Here is a 22,785-nt window from a genome sequence, read left to right as displayed (position 1 = left end):
ATGGTGACACTATGGCTCTGGCAATCAGCTGATCAGCAGGGTTGCCAGTGGTTGGGACCCCCACTGATCTGATATTGATGATCTATTTTGAGGAAAGATCATGACTAAATTTTGCCTAAAAGAGAGCAGGGTGTATTTCCTGGTTCTGAGTCTGTTTGGGGGGAAAGGGGGTTTGTGGATATTTTTGATTTCTTTAGTTGTAATGATTTAGCAAAAATTTCATAAAGGTGCTCATGAGTGTAATGTAGGAAAATATATTCCCTATTCAAAGGAAAGAGGATAAGTGTCTGACTGGTGGGCTCTCTTTATGTATGAATCGGGGGTGTGTGCTTGTGGCGTCGGCTCACAGGATGGTGTTGGTGGAAATACCTGATCACTTCGTGACCCAGGGCACAGTTATCCTATACACTGTCCGAGGTTGGAGACAGCTTCTCCTGGGCCAGACACGGTGAACACACTGATGTAAATGAACACACTGATGTCAGGTTATGGATAACTTTCTTTACTAAGCTGGTGCAGATGGTAATACACAAACAGCTGGCCTTGGTGTGAGAGTGCAGCGTAATCCCTTGGGAGTCCTGTTGCTTTGCTGAGACTTCTGGTGCTTTAAGCGGACAGAATTATACTGACTTGAGAAATCCTGGTTGCTAGTGTCCTGCCAAAGTACTGAAAACTGTTCGGCAGGGGCATGAATTTCCTCATTGTGAGTAACACTTGCAGGATGACCAGTTGAGAGATTAGATTTGAGCTAGGCAAAAAAAACTCAGAGCACACGACACACAGCACACCTGAGCTAAGCTGTTGCTCAGGAGCCACCCTAGGATGAACTAACTAACTCCTCCCCTGCACCTCACTATACAGGGGAGACTTTTGGGGTCTCATTGGCAGGCAGGGTCACATGGGGTTCACTGCAGGGTCTCATGGGTAACACCCTTAAAGGCACAGTAACATGAAAAACATATATACATAGAGCAGTATTGAAATTAATTTAGGATAATATATTACTCTGATATTACAATACACACATAATTAATCTAACAACAAAACTCCAGTGGGCCCAACACCTTGTGCTGCCACCCTAGACAGTCCAGAGCTACTGGTGCTGGGACACCACATGTTCATGTATAGATGTGTTGAGGGCATGTGCCAACCCCCACTCCCAGCGCGAGGAGAGCTGGAGCGCCATACAGGAGGTTGTGGGGGTCCCAGCGGTCAGACCCTCTACGGCCAGACCCTCTTTTCTCTTATCCTTTGAATAGGGGATACATTTTCTGCATGGGACTGCAACTTTAATACATAATGTACAGATTGTTTAGTTTAATTTCTAACTGCCATTTGCAAGAATAATGTATTTATTAATGATAATTTAATAGTTAATGAATGGAGAAAAGATTTTATTTAATGCAAAATTTGTAAGTTTTAAAATGTGTTTGCAAACTGTAGAATATTAAAGGTAGAATTGTGCCATTAGCTTCCATGCTGTTTTACATGGTTTTTTTCTGCTGTATTGAGGGATTTATTTTCCAACCGAGATTCATAAAACCAAATTGTTTGTACTTTATTTCAGAGCATTTGTTCCGCAGTCAGTGGCGAAGCTTCATCTACCAGCAAATATCGGTATGCGCTGCTGACTTGGATGCTGAATTAATTCTAGCATGCAGAATCAGCCTATGAAATGTAATTTTAATACTGCAGCATACAATGCAGTGAATGGACTGGCCCTTTTAAATGTCCATTAATATAGTGATTTTTCAAGTTAAGATACAGTATTATTGGCCCCTCTAAGCTGCACTACGGCAAGATTCTGACTAACAACATGTTCAATCCGGTACATTGTTTTTTTTATTGACTGTGTGCGGGGTGCACAGCTGATTTTGTGTTCTCTGCTTTATTATCGTTTGTCTGATCCGTTATAGCATCAGAAAACTGCTATGGGCCAGTTTTCGTTTCAGTACATTTTGCGTCCGTTCCGCTGTTGTCTGTTTTTGAACAAAGGAAAAAAGGCACAGGCGCATTATTTTTTTCTCCTTTGAAATAAACGGCAACAAATGAAAATCAAATATTATATAGTTCAAAATAGTACTATGGTAAAGTCTTTGGTAAAAGATTTCAATGGAAGAGTATTCCGTTTGCATCAGTTTGTCTTTCGTTTTTACTAGCATTAGTAGCATCTACACATCAATGTTTATTCCAGTGTTTCTCAACCAGAGTGTCTCCAGCTGTTGGAAAACTACAACTCCCACCATGCTTGTGCAGCCAAAAGCTGTCAGGGCATGCTGGGAGTTGTAGTTTTGCAACAACTGGAGGCACCATGGTTGGGAAACACTGGTTTCTACATATAGAAACTAAGGCTAGATTCACCTATAGCATTTTTTAACCAAAACTAGGAGTGGTACCGAGACAGGGAAAAACTAAAATGGAAAGATTTGCTGCGTTTTGGCAAAAAATACTGACCAAAATTGTTAGTGTGAACACAGCCAAAATGCATGTTTGACATGTTTCCTTGCTGTAATAGGTAGGTCTTAGCTGCTTTTTCGGTCGTATGCGGTTTCCTGACCGTAGGCAAAAACGCGGTCGACCACGTTTTTGCCTGTGGTCGGGAAACCGCATACGGCCGAAAAAGCAGCTGACCGGAGGCTGCGGTTCCCTCCGGTCGGCTCATAGACATGCATTAAATACGGTTCCCCTATACGGCTGAGTGCGGGCGCCGCAATTAAGCCCCGCCCCCCTCCTCCCAGCCGTATACGGGAACCGTAGTTACAAATTATAGTGTGAACCCAGCCTTACTAGAAGACTTCATTTAGTCAATTAAAGTCAATAGGCCTACTGGCCTTGTCAGCAGGCAGCTTGTAGTATATGTCAGCGTATGTTTTTGTAGCTGACATCTCAACAAATACCAGTGATGTGAACACAGCCTAAGACCAGTTTCACACAGCAGTTTGGTGCAGCTTTTTTTTTTTTTGTCCAAGCCAGTGGTAAATGCTGAATAAAAAAAAAAAAAGATAAATGAAAGGCATAGTCTTTGTTTACACTAGCATTATTGCTTTAAAATGGACAGATATTTTTTTTTCTTTTTAAGTTTTTTATGTCAGGTTTCCAACAGGGTTCTTGTTTTTTGTGAAGATTAACATTGCAGACTGCCCACAGTAGAAGTGGAAAAAAAATGAAATATCTGTCAGCTGAAACTTACTGTTACTGCATTTATCTTGACTCTTTCAGTTTGCTAGGTTGTTTTTTTTTTTGGGCGGGGGGGGGGGGGGGGGGGGGGGAGAGAGAGAGAGGCAAACATGCTGCTGCCAGACATCTTTAGTACTTACTGATCTCCTTTTTGAACAAATAATTGGGTATCTTAAAATCCAACATCTGCTGTTAGGGGAGATAAGGGAGACCCCTATACAGATTCTATCATCAGGTAAAGGAGAACTATGGCAAAAATTTACTTATCCCCTATTCACAGAAAAGAGGATAAGTAGCTGATCACAGGGGGTGTTTGACCACTGGGGCCCGCAATCTCTGGGACGGGACCCGGCGCTCAGTGAGGAGCACGTGCTGCAGACGGCACACACTCCATTCATTTCTATGGGAGTGCTGAAAAGACCTGAGTACAGCAATTGGGCATCATCGGCATTCCCATAGAAATGAACGGAGCGTGTGCTGTCTACTGGTAGATGACACTACTCACTGAGAAAGCTGGGGTCCCATCCCGGAGATCACAGGGGGTGCCATTGGTTGGACCCCCTGCGATCAGCTACTTATCCCCGATCCTGTGAATAGGGGATAAGTTAACTTTCCCTGGAGTACTCCTTTAATACTGTACCACTAAGGTTGTTTTGGGAGATCAAAACCTCTGTAGAGGAAGAGTTGATCAGTACGTTGCCTATAGAAGCAAATCAGATTGCTTCTTCTGTTTTTCCAAGGCCTTTTTAAAACCTGATTGGTTGCTATGGGCAACTGGTCAACGTTTCCTCTACACAGGTTTTGATAAAGTACGGGCAAATTGTATATGGGCGTCTTCAACCTGCTCCGAGTGAAGTTGGCCTATCAACGGATTTCATCCACAAAATGATCGCAATAACTTTATTATTGACATAAAGAACATGTTCCTCAGCATTTTATTCATGTAATGCACAGTATAGTCCAGAATGCACTATAGCATTGGCCATATAAAATGGGATAATATTCCCATTCTCTGCAGTTTTCAGGTTCGCATTTTATGTCCATGTTTATCACTAAGCTATTTGCTGGGATTAATAAATCCCTGAAATGTTTTGTCTGCAGTTTCTAATTTCTTTGCCGCCGTATCTCAAAGAGGCAGGAGCGGCCAACTCCACTCCTCAGCTATTTCATTCCAGTGCTAATACAGATTTGATGTTTGCCTTGCAGGGGATTACACAGACTTCTATTCCTCCAGGGATCACGCTACAAATGTGGGGATTATGTTTAGAGGGAAGGAGAATGCTCTGATGCCGAACTGGTGAGTTGTAGTTAACCTTATGTGTCTTCCAGGGCAAACTAGGGGGCTGGGAACCAGTCTGTGTTCAGAGTCACACTGGCCGGTGGCATGCATTTATAAACTGGGATGGAAGTGACACTATGTGAATCTGACACAATAAATCATGGGATACTTCATTGCAGGAGCCGACTTTTTATTACTTATATTTGCACATGGCAGATTTCTTGCTGACACATCTAAAGCTGTTCCATTTGGACTGATGGGGCTTGCAGAAGTCTGTGCTAATGATGCAGGGACAATCTTGTTCAGGTATGACACTAATTTTGGGTAACCCAAATCTCTGCAACAAATCTGCATGGTGTACATCTACACCTATGCAAGCGGAAATTCAGAAGTGTGAATGGGAGTGTGGAATCCCATTGAAGTCTATGGGCTATCATTTGAGGCGGAATTTCGCAAGCCGAAATTCCACCGTGGGAATAGACCCTAAAACTGAACTGCTTAGAACGAGGGTAACAAAAATAAATAAATAAATAAATAAATAAAAAAAAGACCAAATGACAGCACCTTGTGTGTTATCCTCAGATATCTTATCTCACACACCATGTTTTAAGAGAAGAGACACTAATGATTGGCCCCTTACCTGGAGAGCATGAATAATGCGCATTTCACCCTTATGGGTATAGAAGTTGGGATTCTGCTGCTTTGCATTTATGTCATAGGAGGGTAGAACCCGGATCCTGTATTTGCACAGGACTGAATGGTATGAAAAAAAAACCTCTGTAACTGGTGCCGAAAACTGGTGCCTAATCCAGTCATTCTTTCAACAAAGAGAATTCAGCAAGAGTTCAGGTGTGATGAACCGATAAGACTTTACTGGATCTACAGAAAATTATCCAATAATGCGTTTCGTGGGTCTGCACCCTCTTCATCAGATTGGCATCTGATGAAGAGACTACTAATCCCCGAAATGCATAATTGAATTAAATGTGTTATTAAATGAATACTAGAAATCTGATGAAGGGGGTAGCTTATCACACCTGAACGCTTGCTGATCTCTCTCAACTGAAAGAATCACTGGATTAGGTCTGGGAAATTGCAGCGCCTGCTACAAAGGGTGGCTTTCTTGCCTTTTAATCTTTCCAAGTTACACTGAATTGAGAATTGATACATTTTAATCGATAACTAAGAAAAGAAGATAACGAACTGAAAGCTACAAGCTTTCAAGACTACCTAGGTCAATATTTGAAGAACTATGAATTTATACACAAAACTGCATAGAAACAGTTAAAAAGACAGGTGATGTAAAGCATTAATATTAATAGAGGAGTATACACCCGCGAAGTATATAGTCAGAGCAGTTTGTAGATAAGGAATATGAACGTTTTATTGTCTTGGTATAGAGGGCTGGTCCATGGTTTTGATCTCTCCACAAGGTTGTAGAAAGTTAAGTGTTGTAGAATGACATAAATCTTTGCGCCCATAAATTCCTGATCGGAATGTGTCACAGGTTGTCATGCACTTGTATTCCTAGATACTTTTTGTCTCTCTGGGATTTAAAATTTCCCTTTTTAATACCAATATTTTCAAGTCTGTGATGACGTGTCTGTGGTCAGGGCTGCCAAAAAATGTGCTACTTGATCTGCCCTTATTGCTTTTATCGTGTGATGTTGAGAGGCGATTCATGTTTTATTCATTTACCGTGTTAATCTCCATATAGACGGCCCAGTAAGATGCTTGGTACTTGGAATAATGTAGACCACTTTTGGGGTGGTGCAGGCGAAGGTGCCTGGGATCTTGTAGTCCTGATGTATACTAGGAATCTTTATCATGGTCATTATGTATAGACAGGTTTTACATATTCTCTTGTTGCAGGGAACTGCTCCAGGAGTTGTTGGAGACCGTAATCTTCTAACAATTATGTTTTTCAGATTGGGGGGCTGTCAAAAAAGCACAAGTGGGTGGTCTAGAAACATTGATTTTAAATGGTCATCTTCTTAAATGTCAGATATAGTTTCCTTGCAGCTCCCCTCAGCAACTTTAAATGTGGGTTGTAGGTGACTACCAGATTATTTGGCTTGTTTTGTATTGCAGTAGCTCACTTTTTAATATTCTGGAGGCTCTGCCCCAACCACTGTTCCTAACAACTTAGATGATCTGCACTAAACCGAACCCCCCCACCCCAACTGGGCGACAGTCCCAAAACTTTTAGGTTGGCAGTACCAGTCTTTTGTAAGTATGTACTATCCTCAAATGCATCATATGGTTGAGGAGTAATTTTACAAGCTTCACAACATATTAAATCCCAATATTATAATTTCCATGTTTGATCTCCTCATTTGACTTTTGGTGACCAGATTGGCATATGAGATCTTCTACTAATAAAGCCCCTAATTCTGTTTACATAGGTTACATCTGCCAGTTGGTTACCATGGACGGGCATCTTCTGTTGTGGTTTCTGGTACTCCTATTAAAAGACCAAAGGGACAAATAAGGCCAAGTGATGGTAGGTTATTCACGATGTTCTACAGTGGTAAAAATACCTTACCTTAGAGGCATGGGCCTCCTTTCTGCTTTTGGGCCAATGGATTTGTGTTGGGGGGGGGGGGGGGGGGGCTCATTCACAGATGAAGATGAAACCTACCTCCTGCAAAACATAAGTCCGAAGGATATATATGTACTATGAGATCATGCTTTTCAGGCATCTTACCCCCAGAAATGCTAATAAAATGCTTTGTTCACTATTCTCTGCTGTGCTGAACACTCACAGTGAAATGTGTTCCCAGTAAAGGCAAATTATGAGATAAGTAATGATAAAAATTTCAAAGGGGTGGGTTGATTTATAAAATTCCAGTTTCATGTAACCTATTAGGAAATTCTTTATTTTCTGTGGATATGCTATAAATGTCCCAGATGGGAATACCCACACCCAGTGAAAAGAGCATTACTGGTTCTGGAGGACCTTGCAGGGGTCTCATCCTGCATTACACAGACAACCCATTGCATGGAAACGAAGTCATTTGGGCACTGCAGGGGAGTCAAACACTTTCTGCCAGGTTTCCCCACACATAACAGCTGATCGCTGGGAGTCCCACAAAGAGAAAATCTGTCATCTACTTTTTGTTAAGGGGACCCTTCTAACAAACAGAAATTGTCCAAAGCAGAAAATCACTTTAATAACTATTTTCTCTTTAACATTTTTTTATCCAAATACACATATAGGGGGTGATTTATCAAAACTCATCCAGAGGAAAAGTTGCTGAGTTGCCCATAGCAACCAATCAGATGGCTTCTTTAATTTTTCAGAGGCCTTTTAAAAAAAATGAAAGAAGTGATCTGATTGGTTGCTATGGGAAACTCAACTTTTCCTCAGGTTAGGTTTTGATAAAACACCCCCATTGTGGGGTACATCCCCAGTGCATTCCACCTGGATAAAAAAAATTCTCTATATATTACCGTATATACTCGAGTATAAGCCGAGTTTTTCAGCACGATTTTTCGTGCTGAAAACGCCCCCCCCCTCGGCTTATACTCGAGTGAACTCCGCCTGTCAATCCCTTCATCAGTGGTCTTCAACTTGCAGACCTCCAGATGTTGCAAAACTACAACTCCCAGCAAGCCCGGACGACGACGCACAGGGAAGTTCATGCGCAACTTCCCTGTGCGTCGTCGTCAAGGCAAAGTCTCTACTCCGGGGCCGAAGCGCAGAGAAGAGGCCCCCCCCCCCCCCCGGTGAAAATGGACAGCCCGCAACGACTAACCATCCCCACCGGACGGTCACTGCAGCATAGATGGCCCGGACCAACTCACCCTAACGTCCCGCCGAGGGGAGGTGAGTACAAAAATAAAGGGGGGGGGGGGGGTCTGGATGATGATGAAGGTTGCAGTGGTCTTCAACATGCGTGCCTCCAGAAGTTTCAAAACTACAACACCCAGTATGCCCGGACAGCCGATGGCTGTCCGGGCATGCTGGGAGTTGTAGTTTTGCAACATCTGGAGGTCCGCAGGTTGAAGACCACTGATGAAGGGATTGACAGGGGGTGATGATGAAGGGGGGGGGGGGTGATGACGGGGGTCTGGATGATGACGGGGGTGTTAATGACATGGGGGGATGATGTATTTCCCACCCTAGGCTTATAGTCGAGTCAATAACTTTTCCTGGGTTAAGGGGCCTCGGCTTATATTCGGGTCGGCTTATACTCGAGTATATACGGTACATTTAAAAAGTACAAACACAATCACATTTCAGAACTGATGAAGTTTCTAAGTTTTAGTTACAAAGAAAAATGCATTCATTATTTTCTTCTCTTCTGCTAAAATGACATAGCATAGCTTATTTTAATGGTAGTGTGAACTGGGCATAATTATATGGCATCTTTTCCATCTAATATAATAGCTTGTATAATAGCTTTTGTTGTGTGGCTTTTTGAAAAGCAAGTCGCTCATATATATAAGCTGGAGAAGTCACATTTCTGTTTTCTTTGAGAAAAATTCACCTGTCACAGGTATTTATTGGAGGGCAGAGATGCACAACCTTATTGGTCCAAGGGCCACAGGGGAGTGAGAAAGTAAGTATAGGGGGGGGGGGCATTCATCATTGTAGGTAAAAGTGAAGATTTTTCTACACCTTTTTTGTGTGCTGGTAATATGTACTAGCACCAAATTTTTTAAATGGTCGCAGAGTCTTCACATACACCAAAAAGCTAAGCTAAGGCTGCATTCACATCTCGTTTTTGCAATACGGCTCCCGTATCCGGTTTCATTGAAAAAAACGTATCAAACCGTATATATATATATATATATATATATATATATATATATATGGACATTTCATTGTAAACTGTATTCCAACCGTAGCATCAGGTTGTGTACGTTTTGCATCATTTACGGGTTTATACGGTTTTTAACGGTACATCAAACCGTAGTCTCCTACAGTTTTGTGTCCCAGTCAAAAACCGTATCCAACCTGTATACGGTTATTTTAAAATGGAGTTCTATGGTAACCGTATTGAACCGTATGTGCGTACGGTTACATCCGGTTTGCACAATACTGTTTTTCATAATTTTTTTTTTTTTATTATTTTTTGGGGAAATTCAAAAAAAGAAAGAACTTTATTTAAAATGTTGACAAACATAAAACCGTATCCGTTTTTATTTTCCAAGGAAAATGTATTAAAACGTATGCAAACGGACATCCGGTTTCAAACCATATATGGTTTAAAAACGTGAGGAGGCATATACGGTTGCATACGTTTTGGTCCGGTTTGGAGACATACGTTTTTTGTACAGAAACGGGATACGGGATCCATATTGCAAAAACGTGATGTGAATGCAGCCTAAGTCTGGGCTGGTGTAGTTTAGAGACTTTTCAGTGTCAGAAATGTACAGCAGAAATGTGTAAACCAAAAGGCGCAAAAAAAGTACACTTGCGCCAAAATAGCGCCAAATATACGCCACAATTACAGCCTTTTTTTTATGTGGAGCTCTTAAATCTGGTGTTTTAGAATAATTGATTTCTTTTTTTTCTTTTTTATTCTAGATAAACCACCAATTTTTGACGCCAGCAAACTCTTGGACATTGAGCTAGAAATGGTGAGGTGTTTTATAGTTGATTTATACATTATCGGGCAGATTTATCCATCTATCTCAGACAAAGCCTCGTCTGATTTGCCCATAACAAGCAATCCCAGCTCAGCTTTCTTATCTTAACAAGCTTCTGGTAAAATGAAAGCTGAGCTGTGATTGGTTGTCATGGGGAATTTAGACAGTTTTTATCTCAGCCAGATGATACATCAGCCCCTATGTCTTCAGTCCATGTTGTGCACCTTGCTGTATTTTGCAGATGACAACTTTCTTTTGTCAGATTCTGTCAATTCTCTGAATCCCTCTGTATTAAATCAGTGAGAAGCTATGTTGTAAGAATAATAATGAGTCTATAGAGGTTTATGGGTCCCTTTTTTATAACTCCGTACAACTTGTATGGAGTTACGGTACAGCCATACATTTTAGAGAAAAGCTGACCAAGCTTTCCTATTTTGCTAGGGAAGCAGACTGCGTGTGATGGCCCCCAATTCTGAACATATGGACGCTCGGTCACACTGAGGGGGATGGAGAAAGATAGCTATTGGCCGACAGCTGTTGTATGTACATGGCTATCTTTACACTTTTTACTATTGTATACAGAAGTGATGGCCAACTGGAATCCCAAATGGGAACATCAGACACAAAAAAGGGGATAAGAAAAGAGATAAAGGAAATTTGTGGTCACAATCGTGTTTTCCATTCCTTCCTGCTGCCGATGGGGATCTGGGACATATCATTTGAAATAAGGATAACACGTGAAGTCTCTATAATGCGATACTTAAAGGGGTATTCCAGGAAAAAACTTTTATATATATCAACTGGCTCCAGAAAGTTAAATAGATTTGTAAATTACTTCTATTAAAAAATCTTAATCCTTTCAGTACTTATGAGCTTCTGAAGTTAAGGTTGTTCTTTTCTGTCTAAGTGCTCTCTGATGACACGTGTCTCGGAACCCGCCCAGTTTAGAAGCAAATCCCCATAGCAAACCTCTTCTTAACTGGCCAGTTCCCGAGACACCAGAGAGCACTTAGACAGAAAAGAACAACCTTAAAGGGGTACTCCGGTGAAAACCTTTTTTCTTTTAAATCAACTGGTGGCAGAAAGTCAAACCTATTTGTAAATTACTTCTATTAAAAAAATCTTAATCCTTCCTGTACTTATTTGCTGCTGAATACTACAGAGGAAATTCTTTTCTTTTTGGAATGCTCTCTGATGATATCACGACCACAGTGCTCCCTGCTGACGTTATAATAATAATAATAATAATAATAATAATAATAATAACGCTTTATTTATTGTTGTCCTTAGTGGGATTTGAACCCAAGTCCCCCAGCACTGCAATGCAGCAGTGCTAACCACTGAGCCACCTTGCTGCCCTTAACACACATCAGCTATGCATGGTTGCTAAAATGGACAGAGATGTCAGCAGAGAGCACTGTGCTCGTGATGTCATCAGTGTTCCAAAAAAGAAAGGAATTTCCTCTGTAGCATTCAGCAGCTAATAAGTACTGGAAGGATTAAGATTTTTTAATAGAAGTAATTTACACATATGTTATACTTTCTGCCACCAGTTGATTTAAAAGAAAAAAGGTTTTCACCGGAGTACCCCTTTAACTTCAGAAGCTCATAAGTACTGAAAGGATTAAGATTTTTTAATAGAAGTAATTTACAAATCTGTTTAACTTTCTGGAGCCAGTTGATATATATATAATATATATACATATATATATATATATAATATATATATAAACTTTTTTCCTGGAATACCCTTTTCACTAACAAAGAAGTATTTATACAGCAATTCCCTAAGACGCTTTAATTACTGGAGATTATCGCTTTAGCTCATGGAGCCCCTTGTGGTTGATTAAAAAAGAGCCACTTTGCCAGCCTTCTTATTTAAAGGGATTACCTGAAGGCTCCCCTGATGACTAGCTTATTGTGGGGATCCCACATCTCTTACAGTCACGCCCTGGAGCAAGGCTTCATGGAAAAATGAAATATTGCAATGGCGCTAATTGAAATAAAGGACTGTCTGTATAATGCACTGGAGGGCCAGGCTCCACAATGCAATAGCTGCTCTTTGGAACAATTCTCTGAGGCGGCTGAGAGCAGGGTCATATATATTTAGAGGACATTCTGCAGCGGTTGTGGTCACCAAGCATCCCCTTTTAAACTTCACATACAGTTAGAGTTGCCACCTGGCCGGTATTTTAGCAGCACAGCCGGTATTTTGGCCACTCTGACGCTATTTTTTATATTAAAAATACCGGCAATGCGATGGCCGGTATTTATCCAACCAATCCTTCAACTCCCGGAATGTTTCACCATATGCTATACCAGCATTTCCCAACCAGAGCGACTCCAGCTGTTGCAAAACGTCAACTCCCAGCATGTTGGCTGTCCGGGCATGCTGGGAGTTGACGTTTTGCAACAGCTGGAGGCACCCCTGGTTGGGAAACACTGACCTATACTATATAGTCCAACATGCTGGGAGTTGTAGTGTTGCTACAGCTAGAGGCACCCCTGGTTGGGAAACACTGGCCTATACTATATACCACTATATAGTCCAACATGCTGGGAGTTGTAGTGCTGCTACAGCTGGAGGCACCCCTGGTTGGGAAACACTGACCTATACTATATACCACTATATAGTCCAACATGCTGGGAGTTGTAGTGCTGCTACAGCTGGAGGCACCCCTGGTTGGGAAACACTGGCCTATACCATATACCACTATATAGTCCAACATGCTGGGAGTTGTAGTGCTGCTACAGCTGGAGGCACCCCTGGTTGGGAAACACTGACCTATACTATATAGTCCAACATGCTGGGAGTTGTAGTGTTGCTACAGCTAGAGGCACCCCTGGTTGGGAAACACTGACCTATACTATATACCACTATATAGTCCAACATGCTGGGAGTTGTAGTGTTGCTACAGCTAGAGGCACCCCTGGTTGGGAAACACTGACCTATACTATATACCACTATATAGTCCAAACATGCTGGGAGTTGTAGTGTTGCTACAGCTGGAGGCACCCCTGGTTGGGGAAACACTGACCTATACTATATACCACTATATAGTCCAACATGCTGGGAGTTGTAGTGTTTGCTACAGCTGGAGGCACCCCTGGTTGGGAAACACTGACCTATACTATATACCACTATATAGTCCAACATGCTGGGAGTGGTAGTTTCGTCTGGGCCAGCTGCTGAGCCACAGGCTGTATCGGGGCATGCTGGGAGTTGTAGTTAATAACTAACTGCAACTCCCAAATTTATTTAAAAAAGCGATCAAAAACTCACATCAAGCCAAAAATGGTACTGTTAAAAGCTACAGATTGGGGTGCAAAAAAATGAGCCCTCCATATAGGCCCGAAGGATAAGTAAAAAAAAAAGTTATAGGGGTCAGAATAGCACAAAATTTCCCCAGCATATGTGTATCCTGTGATGTTACGCATATCTAATTAATTATGCAAATTAGCATGGCCAGTATTTATTTTTTTTACAAGAAAGGAGGAAACCTCAGTCTGGAAATAATAAAAGTTTTTATAACCGGTAATAATCAGGAACAATTTTGCTGTTCTTTTTCGCAGGCTTTCTTCGTGGGCCCTGGAAATGATTTGGGGAAGCCAATTCCCATTCAGATAGCTGATGAGCACATTTTTGGCATGGTGCTGATGAATGATTGGAGTGGTAAGAGGCCCAAGGGATATATTTATTACAGAGACGCTTAATCAGAGAGAAGATGGGTTCTACGAGGGGATGATGGGAGTATTCTCAAGTGTTTACTGCTTGTTTCAGAACTGAACTTTACTTTGTTAACCTCTTCCTTTAGGTGGCTGCAGATAGGGATCCTTATGGTATCAGTGAATAGGAAATAATGCAGTTTTCAAACGATCATGATATAGTTGTATATTTGCATTCGCATTAGGGCTGTAAGTCCCGGGCCAACCATAGGTTTAGGGACCTGAACTGACAACATCATAATTTAATATGTCCCAGTCATTAGACCCCCAGGGTGCAACTATAACACAGATGCATAACCAGGACCCTATTATACTTGTGTGAAACCAGTCAAAGATAATTGCTAAACAATTAACAATTACCCCCCGCTCCCCAACACACACAGTTACATTGTACCAGTCTGTACTTATGCAATGTTACTATGGTACGGTATTAGCTGGTACTTTATTGTGCATACTGCCAGGGGCGTACCTAGAGCCTTTGGCACCCGGGGCAGACCCTTTGTTTTGCACCCCCCCCCCCCCACACACACACCCCTTAATTACACCCCCTCCCTCCCCTCCCCCCAGGGGCGGACTGACAATACTCGGGGCCCCGGACCAAAAAAAAGGCAAGGGCCCCTGCTAGGCTCTGCAGCTCATCAATCTTCTGCCACGCTCCTATTCCACCCAAATCCCACACACAATAAATAAAAATGTATATATATATATATGTGTATATATATATATATATATATATATATATATATATATATATATATATATATATAATATATATAACACTTTAACGTAGGTAAATTTCCATGACCAATAATACTGGTATACAAGGAGTAAATATATACCACCACACAATAACTGGATAATACCGCCATACTGTACTGAATAAAACCACTATACACGGACCAGTATACTATAAAGGATCTGTATACAATATAAGTGATTATATACAGGACCATATGGCGGTAGATATCAGCTGTACACAGGATGTGTACACCATATAAGCGATTGCAGTAACATTTTGGGACTCACAATTACGTCTTTTCTGATCAGCGGCGTCCTCTTTCCTTTTCTTCTCCGTCTGGATAAGACTGCCATGTGGATCTCTTAACATCTGCAGGAAAAACATGTCAGACTCATTTTTTCAGTGCCCTCCTCTACACAATCTTCCCATCTATAGGCCCACAAACTGTAATAATGCCCTCCTTGGTGTCCTGCACAGTAAAAGGGCAGGTAGGTAGGTAGCCAGGTAACCCCCTCTTTCCCATAGGTATATGCAGAGTTACATCCCCCCTCTTTCCCATAGGTATATGCAGAGCTACGCTACACCCCCCCTCTTTCCCATAGGTATATGCAGAGTTACACCCCCCTCTTTCCCATAGGTATATGCAGAGTTACACCCCCCTCTTTCCCATAGGTATATGCAGAGCTACACCCCCCCTCTTTCCCATAGGTATATGCATAGTTAAACTCCCCCCCCCCCTCTTTCTCATAGGCATGTGCAGAGCTACACCCCCCTCTTCCCCATAGGTATATGCAGAGCTACACCCCCCCTTCCCCATAGGTATGTGCAGAGCTACACCCCCCCTTCCCCATAGGTATATGCAGAGCTACACCCCCTCCCCCCCCTTTCCCATAGGTATATGCAGAGCAACCCCCCTCTCCCCCCCTTCCCTATAGGTACAGTATATGCAGAGCCCCCCCTCTCCCCCCTTCCCTATAGGTACAGTATATGCAGAGCACCCCCCCTCTCCCCCCCTTCCCTATAGGTACAGTATATGCAGAGCCCCCCTCTCCCCCCCTTCCCTATAGGTACAGTATATGCAGAGCACCCCCCCCCCTCTCCCCCCCTTCCCTATAGGTACAGTATATGCAGAGCTCCCCCCCCTTCCCTATAGGTACAGTATATGCAGAGCACCCCCCTCTCCCCCCCTTCACTATAGGTACAGTATATGCAGAGCCCTCCCCCCTTCCCTATAGGTACAGTATATGCAGAGCACCCCCCCTCTCCCCCCTTCCCTATAGGTACAGTATATTCAGAGCCCTCCCCCCTTCCCTATAGGTACAGTATATGCAGAGCACCCCCTCTCCCCCCTTCTCTATAGGTACAGTATATGCAGAGCCCCCCCCCTCCCCCCCTTTCCCTATGGGTACAGTACATGCAGAGCCCCCCCCCCTTCCCTATAAGTATAGGCAGGGTTTAAAAAAAAAAAAGGATGCTCACCTGATATCCCACGCAGCGATCTCCGCGTCTTCTCCCCTCCACAGTACAGGCGCCGGATGAGTGACGTCATCGGCGCCTGTACTGCGTGCTGCGTGGGGGCGGAGGTCATGTCTCCTCTGTGTAGCTGCAGATGCGGCTCACACAGAGGGGACGCCTTCTCCTGTATGTGCGTGTATCGCGCATACAGGAAAAGGCACCGCTGTCTGCTGGGGATCTGGGGAGCGTCCCGGACCTCAGCAGCGGCGGCAGCGGTGGGTCAGTCCGCCCCTGGCACCCCCCTTGAGAGTGGCACCCGGGGCAGGCCGCCCCCCCCCCCCCCCTTGGTACGCCATTGCATACTGCCCATGGTGCTGCAGCAATACTCCATGTTACAACTGGAAGTTGTAGTTTTGCAACTAGTTTACTTTCAGATAGAAATCTAGAACAGTGCTCCCCAACATTTTGTTCTCCAGCAGTTGCAAAACTACAACTCCAATTATGCTCTGACAATCTTCGTCTGGGATCTGTAGTTTTGTAACAGTTGGCAAGCCCCATGTTAGAGAACACTGCTGTAGAGCTCTGTCTTAATGTATCTGTGGATCTCCAGATCTAAAAGATCAGTGTTCTCCAACCTGTGGCTTTTCAGTCTTTAGCTCTGTTTTGTGGTTTTGCTGTAGCTGAGGAGTTACAGGTTGAGGAACACTGAGGATCAATTTCAATCTAGAGAGCACTATATCTCCATCTCCTTTTATAATATTATAGTATTATAGACTTCTGCAGGGCTGGCCCAAGACATCGTGCCGCCTGGATCCAGGAGTCAAATGCTGTCTGCAACATCCTCCACCATGACCGGTTTGGCAATGGGTCAGTAATGGTGTGGGGTGACATTTCTTTGTGGGGCCGAACAGCCCTCTATGTGCTTGCCAGAGGTAGCCTGACTGCCATTAGGTACCGAGATGAGATCCTCAGACCCCTTGTGAGACCATATGTTGGTGCGGTTGGCCTTGGGTTCCTCCTAATGCAAGACAATGCTAGACCTCATGTGGCTGGAGTGTGTCAGCAGTTCCTGCAAGAGGAAGGCATTGATGCTATGGACTGGCCCGCCCGTTCCCCAGGCCTGAATCCGAATGAGCACATCTGGGATATCATGTCTCACTCCATCCACCAACGCCACGTTGCACCATAGACGGTCCAGGAGTTGGCGGATGCTTTAGTACAGGTCTGGGAGGACATCCCTCAGGAGACCATCCGTCACCTGATCAGGAGCATGCCCAGGCGTTGTAGGGAGGTCATACGGGCACGTGGAGGCCACACACACTACTGAGCCTCATTTTGACTTGTTTTAAGGACATTAAATAAAGTTGGATCAGCCTGTAGTGTGGTTTTCCACTTTGATTTTGAGTGTGACTCCATATCCAGACCTCCATGGGTTGATAAATTTGATTTCCATTGATAATTTTTGTGTGATTTTGTTGTCAGCACATTCGACTATGTAAAGAAGAAAGTATTTCATACGATTAGTTCATTCATTTAGATCAAGGATGTGTTATCTTAGTGTTCCCTTTATTTTTTTGAGCAGTGTATTATGTTTACATTTTTTTTATATGAAATATGGGAAAAGGGTGTGATTTAAAGTTTTAATAAGAAAGGAGTTAATGTGTGTTTTTTTATTTTTTTTATTTAAACCAACCCTTTTATTAAACTTTTTTAGACTCTATTGGTCCCTTAGGCTAAGTTTCCACTTTGTTTTTTTTTCTGGCAGTTTTTGGAATACTGCCACTGCAGTTTTTGAGTCAAAGTCAGAAGTGGATCCATAAGGGAGGAGAAGTAGAAGTCCTTCCTTTATATGTCCTATTCCTTTTGAATACACTTCTGGCTTTGGCAAAAAAAACTGCAGTGGCAGATATGCAAAAACTGCCAGAAAAAAACCAAGTGGAAACTTAGCCTTAGGGGACTATTGGGAGGGATCAGTAGATTTCTCATACAGATCAATGAAGTTCCATTAGAACTTCATTGAACTGTGTGATCTGGTCCAGCCAGGCTCTATTTAAATGCAGAGCCATGGACCAAAAAGAAGCAGAGTTAAGCACTCCGGCTACCTTCACAGTGGATGCGCCCCCCCCCCCCCCCCACCCCAGAGATCATACTGCAGGGGGGAGTGCGATCCACTCCACTAGACCACCAGGGATAGATTAAAGGTCCCTGTAGATGCCGCTGTTAGGTTTGACAGCGGCGGTCTAAAGGGTTAATAGCTGGCGCGTGGTGGCTGTTAACGGCGGCCACCATCTACAGTAATCAGCTGGAGGTCACCGGGTATGGAGCAGGCTCGAGTCAGACGCCCGCTCCAAACACCCTGAGCAGCACCAGGATAGACTAGGTCCATCATGGGTCGCAAAGGGGTCGCAATGTGCTGCCCCTTTGAAGGTGCCGCCTGGGTCCAGTGGACCCAGCAGGACCCATTGTAGGGTCGGCCCTGGACTTCTGCACCATTTTGTTAGCAGTAAGACTCTGTGAACACACTGGTGACATGGCTTCCAAAGAACCTTATTATGGAATCCAGAATCCATAAAGTAACAATAGACTTGTGCCTATGGAGGCAGTGTGTAGGGGGCAGCACTTCAGTCAGTAAACAAAATGATGAATATGTTTGATGTAGCTGCTGCCACAATGTTGCGGTCGAAAAAAAAGTGGAGAAAAAAACCCTAATATGAATTACTTTTTACATCAGGTTTTAGTGAGGAGATTAATATGCTGAACTCCATGTACTCAATAGTATGCACTAGTTTTTACTGTACCATTAATTTGCATATTTTAACATAGATTGGAATTTGAAGGGATTTGTTGAGTGATCTTACCTTCTTACTACCAATAGATGGTGCTATGGGACTTCTTGATATTATCGAAACACGGGAAAACGAGTGCATATGGGAAAAGTGCTGCACAACTTTACTAACATAACTGATCTGTAAAGCTTAACTTTTTTAGGTATTTTATCATAGTACAAAAATTGCTTTATATGCCATTTCTTAGTATATAACTGTTAACAGAATCTTTGTTTTGCAAGTAAGAACAAACACACAGTGGGCCTCATTTACTAAGCTGAAACCGACCATTTTTTGTCTGGTTATTTTGGTGCAGAGTGTCTGAGACATGTCTGCACCAGCCTGCGCCAGAAAAATCCGAGAAACCCGACATTGCACTGTGAAGAGCCAAAAAAGGGGCGTGGTATGCCGACCCAAAAATGGACGTGGTTTCACAACCCGACCGATTTACTATTGAATTCACAGAAAAGCCTGTGGATAAATGGCTGGATAGATCCACCTAGAAAAAGCTGGTCAGAAAATGTTCCCGACTTTTCCCTATAGTAAATAGAGAGGAATTCTGCAAGTCTGAAACAGCTTTTACCACTAGTTAAAACCTGACACTCTTAGTAAGGCTGGGTTCAGACCACGTTTTGTTAAATACGGTTCCCGTATACGGCTGGGAGGAGAGGGGCGGGGCTTAATCGTGGCGCCCGCATTCGGGAACCGTATTTAATGTATGTCTATGAGCCAACCGAAGTGAACCGCAGCCTTCGGTCGACTTCGTTTTCGTCCGTATGCGGTTTCCTGACTGCAGGCAAAAACGTGGTCGACTGCGTTTTTGCCTACGGTCGGGAAACCGCATACGGCCGAATACGAAGCCGACCGAAGGCTGCGGTTCACTTCGGTCAGCTCATAGACCTACATTAAATACGGTTCCCGAATACGGCTGAGTGCGGGCGCCGTGACTAAGCCCCGCCCCCCTCCAACCAGCCGTATACGGGAACCGTATTTAACAAAACGTGGTGTGAATCCAGCCTAAATGAGGCCCAGTGAGTTGTGTATGAAGTAACCGCCCAATGGCATCTAAAAAGAACGATACGGAGTTCCACTTTGTTGTACTGTATCACTGGCTCTCTCATAGAGCAGCATGGAATGGTGTTGCTCCATACATGAGAATCGCTGTGCTGCAGATCACGGGGGTCCCAGTGGTCGAACCCCCCACGATCAGACACTTATCCCCTATTCTGTAGATACGGGAAAAGACGTTAAATACTGAGATCCCCTTTAAGTAGATTTTTGGGGCAGCAGCATATCCTGATGATACCCTATGTAGACAAAAGTCTGGAGTTGATCCTTCCTTTACAGTTATAAGTATTTACAGAAGAATGGAAGATTTTATCTTATTTAATATGATCCAGTCATCAATTTTATTACACTGAATAATCTTTGCTTTTTTTGTCCCTCCCCGTATCATTAGCCAGAGACATTCAGAGATGGGAATATGTTCCACTTGGTCCTTTCTTGAGCAAAAACTTTGCAACCACTGTCTCACCATGGGTGGTTCCTATGGAAGCCCTTATGCCTTTTGTGCTACCAAATCCAGTGCAGGTGAGTATATTATATATGTGTAATGGATATTTTCAGCTTGTTTAGTGATCTTCAAACATATATATTAGAGATGAGCGAACTTACAGTAAATTCGATTCGTCACGGACTTCTCGGCTCGGCAGTTGATAACTAATCCTGCATAAATGAGTTCCGCTTTCAGGTGCTCCGGTGGGCTGGAAAAGGTGGATACAGTCCTAGGAAAGAGTCTCCTAGTACTGTATCCACCTTTTATAGCCCACGGGAGCGCCTGAAAGCTGAACTCTTTTATGCAGGATAAGTCATCAACTGCCGAGCCGAGAAGTTCGTGACGAATCGAATTTACTGTAAGTTCGCTCATCTCTAATATATATAATTCTAATATACAGTATATACAGTGAGCTATCTCACATTTTAGTAAAACAACACAATCAGTTTGGTAAGTCAGGATCTCGCACCCTTCCCGTTGCTCACCATTCATTGATTTGCGTCTATCCTTTATTTGCAGGATCCAACACCACTGCCATATCTCCAGGATAAGAGTAATTACACATTCAATATTAACTTGTCTGTCTGCCTGCAAGGTAAATTGCATTTTACTAATGATTTTGCCGTATTGATCCATGTGGGTTGTTGAGAGAAGGAGGGTTATTCTGTAGAGCAGTGGTCTCCAACCTGCGGACCTCCAGATGTTGCCAAACTACAACTCCCAGCATGCCCGGACAGCCGTTGGCTGTCCGGGCATGCTGGGAGTTGTAGTTTGGCAACATCTGGAGGTCCGCAGGTTGGAGACCACTGCTGTAGAGGTTTTTACATCTGTAGTCATACATTCTTTCCCATCTTCTGGGTGGATAAAGCTTACAAGAACTCTGGGTCTCAATATATTTGGACACTACAAATGTGAACCGGCTCTGGTATATAAAAAAAATATAAAAAAAAAATTAAAATGGAGAGACTACCTATGTCTCTTCATCAAAAGCATTCCTCATTTATACATCTCAGGGTGAAAACGGACACCGTTTTTGTAAAAAAAAAAAAAAAAATAAAAAAAAAAATACCATACTAGCCGCATGGCTTTTTTGGGGCCGAAAACTCTGCAGCTAGATGTTAGCTGGGAGTTAGAGAAACATAAAACACTATACCCACCACACCACCTGTGTGTTTATTTTTTACCTTTAAGTGGTGTTTTTAGGCTCTGTGGTGCTTTTTTAAAATCACAGAAGGTATAGCTTTTTTATTTTTATTTTTTAAAATAAATTGTGGTGTTTTTTTCCCCCATATACTTTTTATAGGTTAAAAATAAATAAATTAACAAATAAAACATTTGTGTATGTGTATTGGAGTTTTTTCTCTGGCATTTTGCTCCCAATTCTTCAACAGAAATCCTTGAATCACATGATGAAAGAATCACTTGACTTGCAATTAGAGATGAGCGAACTTACAGTAAATTCGATTCGTCACGAACTTCCTGGCTCGGCAGTTGATGACTTTTCCTGCATAAATGAGTTCAGCCTTCAGGTGCTCCGGTGGGCTGGAAAAGGTGGATACAGTCCTAGGATAGAGTCTCCTAGGACTGTATCCACCTTTTCCAGCCCACCGGAGCACTGGAAAGCTGAACTAATTTACGCAGGAAAAGTCATCAACTGCCGAGCCGAGAAGTTCGTGACGAATTGAATTTACTGTAAGTTCGCTCATCTCTACTTGCAATGAGAGAAACACGGGAAAAATTCCATGGCTAATACAATTTTTTTTTTTTGGGGGGGGGGGGGGGGAGCCATAAAAACTGCATTGTGGAAGAGAAAAAAGTTGTCTATATGTAGCCAAATACCAGAATTACACCTGTATAAAAGACATAAAACACATAGCGCTTCCTTGTGCAGGATCACCGGGAGAATGGTCTGAGACTTTAATAGTGGATTCGCTCACCTGGTGGGGTGGTGCAGAATCCAGGCACAACACTTACAATAGCGTGGATGTAGTTAGCTGCTGCGGCTTCCCAAAGCCGAGAGACTCGGCATAATGAATCAATGGAGCACGAGTAGATGAGGACGGGAAGCTGGAGTCGCGCTGCTAGATGGTCAGAGTGCACATGGCAATAAGATGTGGTCGAAATATGGGTATGTATTCATTTATTTCATGCGACGCGTTTCTGGGAAGAAACCTTTCATCAGGCATCTGATTGATTGCCTGATGAAAGGGTTTTTCCCAGAAACGGGTAGCATGAAATAAATGAATACATACCCATATTTCGACTACGTCTTATTGCCATGTGCACTCTGACCATCTAGCAGCGCGACTCCAGCTTCCCGTCCTCATCTACCCGTGCTCCATTGAGAATTACACCTAGGTATTAGTGCTAGTAATCACTCTAAGGGTCAGTTCACACGTGCGTATTTTCTCCTGCAGATTTTGCTACCCGT

At 43.1% G+C, this 22,785-nt stretch overlaps 2 protein-coding genes across 2 annotated transcripts in view; one reads left to right on the top strand and one right to left on the bottom strand.

The window, feature by feature from the left end:
- Nucleotides 1-22,785, bottom strand: part of ADRA1A (adrenoceptor alpha 1A) — a 290,018-nt gene that overhangs the window by 33,822 nt on the left and 233,411 nt on the right. The window lies entirely within an intron of this gene.
- Nucleotides 1-22,785, top strand: part of FAH (fumarylacetoacetate hydrolase) — a 47,229-nt gene that overhangs the window by 15,933 nt on the left and 8,511 nt on the right. Inside the window, exons 4-10 of the mRNA XM_056571546.1 lie at nucleotides 1,568-1,617; nucleotides 4,384-4,474; nucleotides 6,862-6,959; nucleotides 9,993-10,045; nucleotides 13,628-13,727; nucleotides 20,259-20,389; nucleotides 20,874-20,949. Coding sequence (XP_056427521.1) covers nucleotides 1,568-1,617; nucleotides 4,384-4,474; nucleotides 6,862-6,959; nucleotides 9,993-10,045; nucleotides 13,628-13,727; nucleotides 20,259-20,389; nucleotides 20,874-20,949 — 599 coding nt within the window. The remainder of the gene's footprint in view (nucleotides 1-1,567; nucleotides 1,618-4,383; nucleotides 4,475-6,861; nucleotides 6,960-9,992; nucleotides 10,046-13,627; nucleotides 13,728-20,258; nucleotides 20,390-20,873; nucleotides 20,950-22,785) is intronic.

The sequence above is a fragment of the Hyla sarda genome, chromosome 4 (genome assembly GCF_029499605.1).
Source record: "Hyla sarda isolate aHylSar1 chromosome 4, aHylSar1.hap1, whole genome shotgun sequence".
Lineage (NCBI taxonomy): Eukaryota > Metazoa > Chordata > Amphibia > Anura > Hylidae > Hyla > Hyla sarda.
Note: the sequence above shows the minus strand (reverse complement) of the source record. Positions and strands in the feature narration are given on the sequence as shown.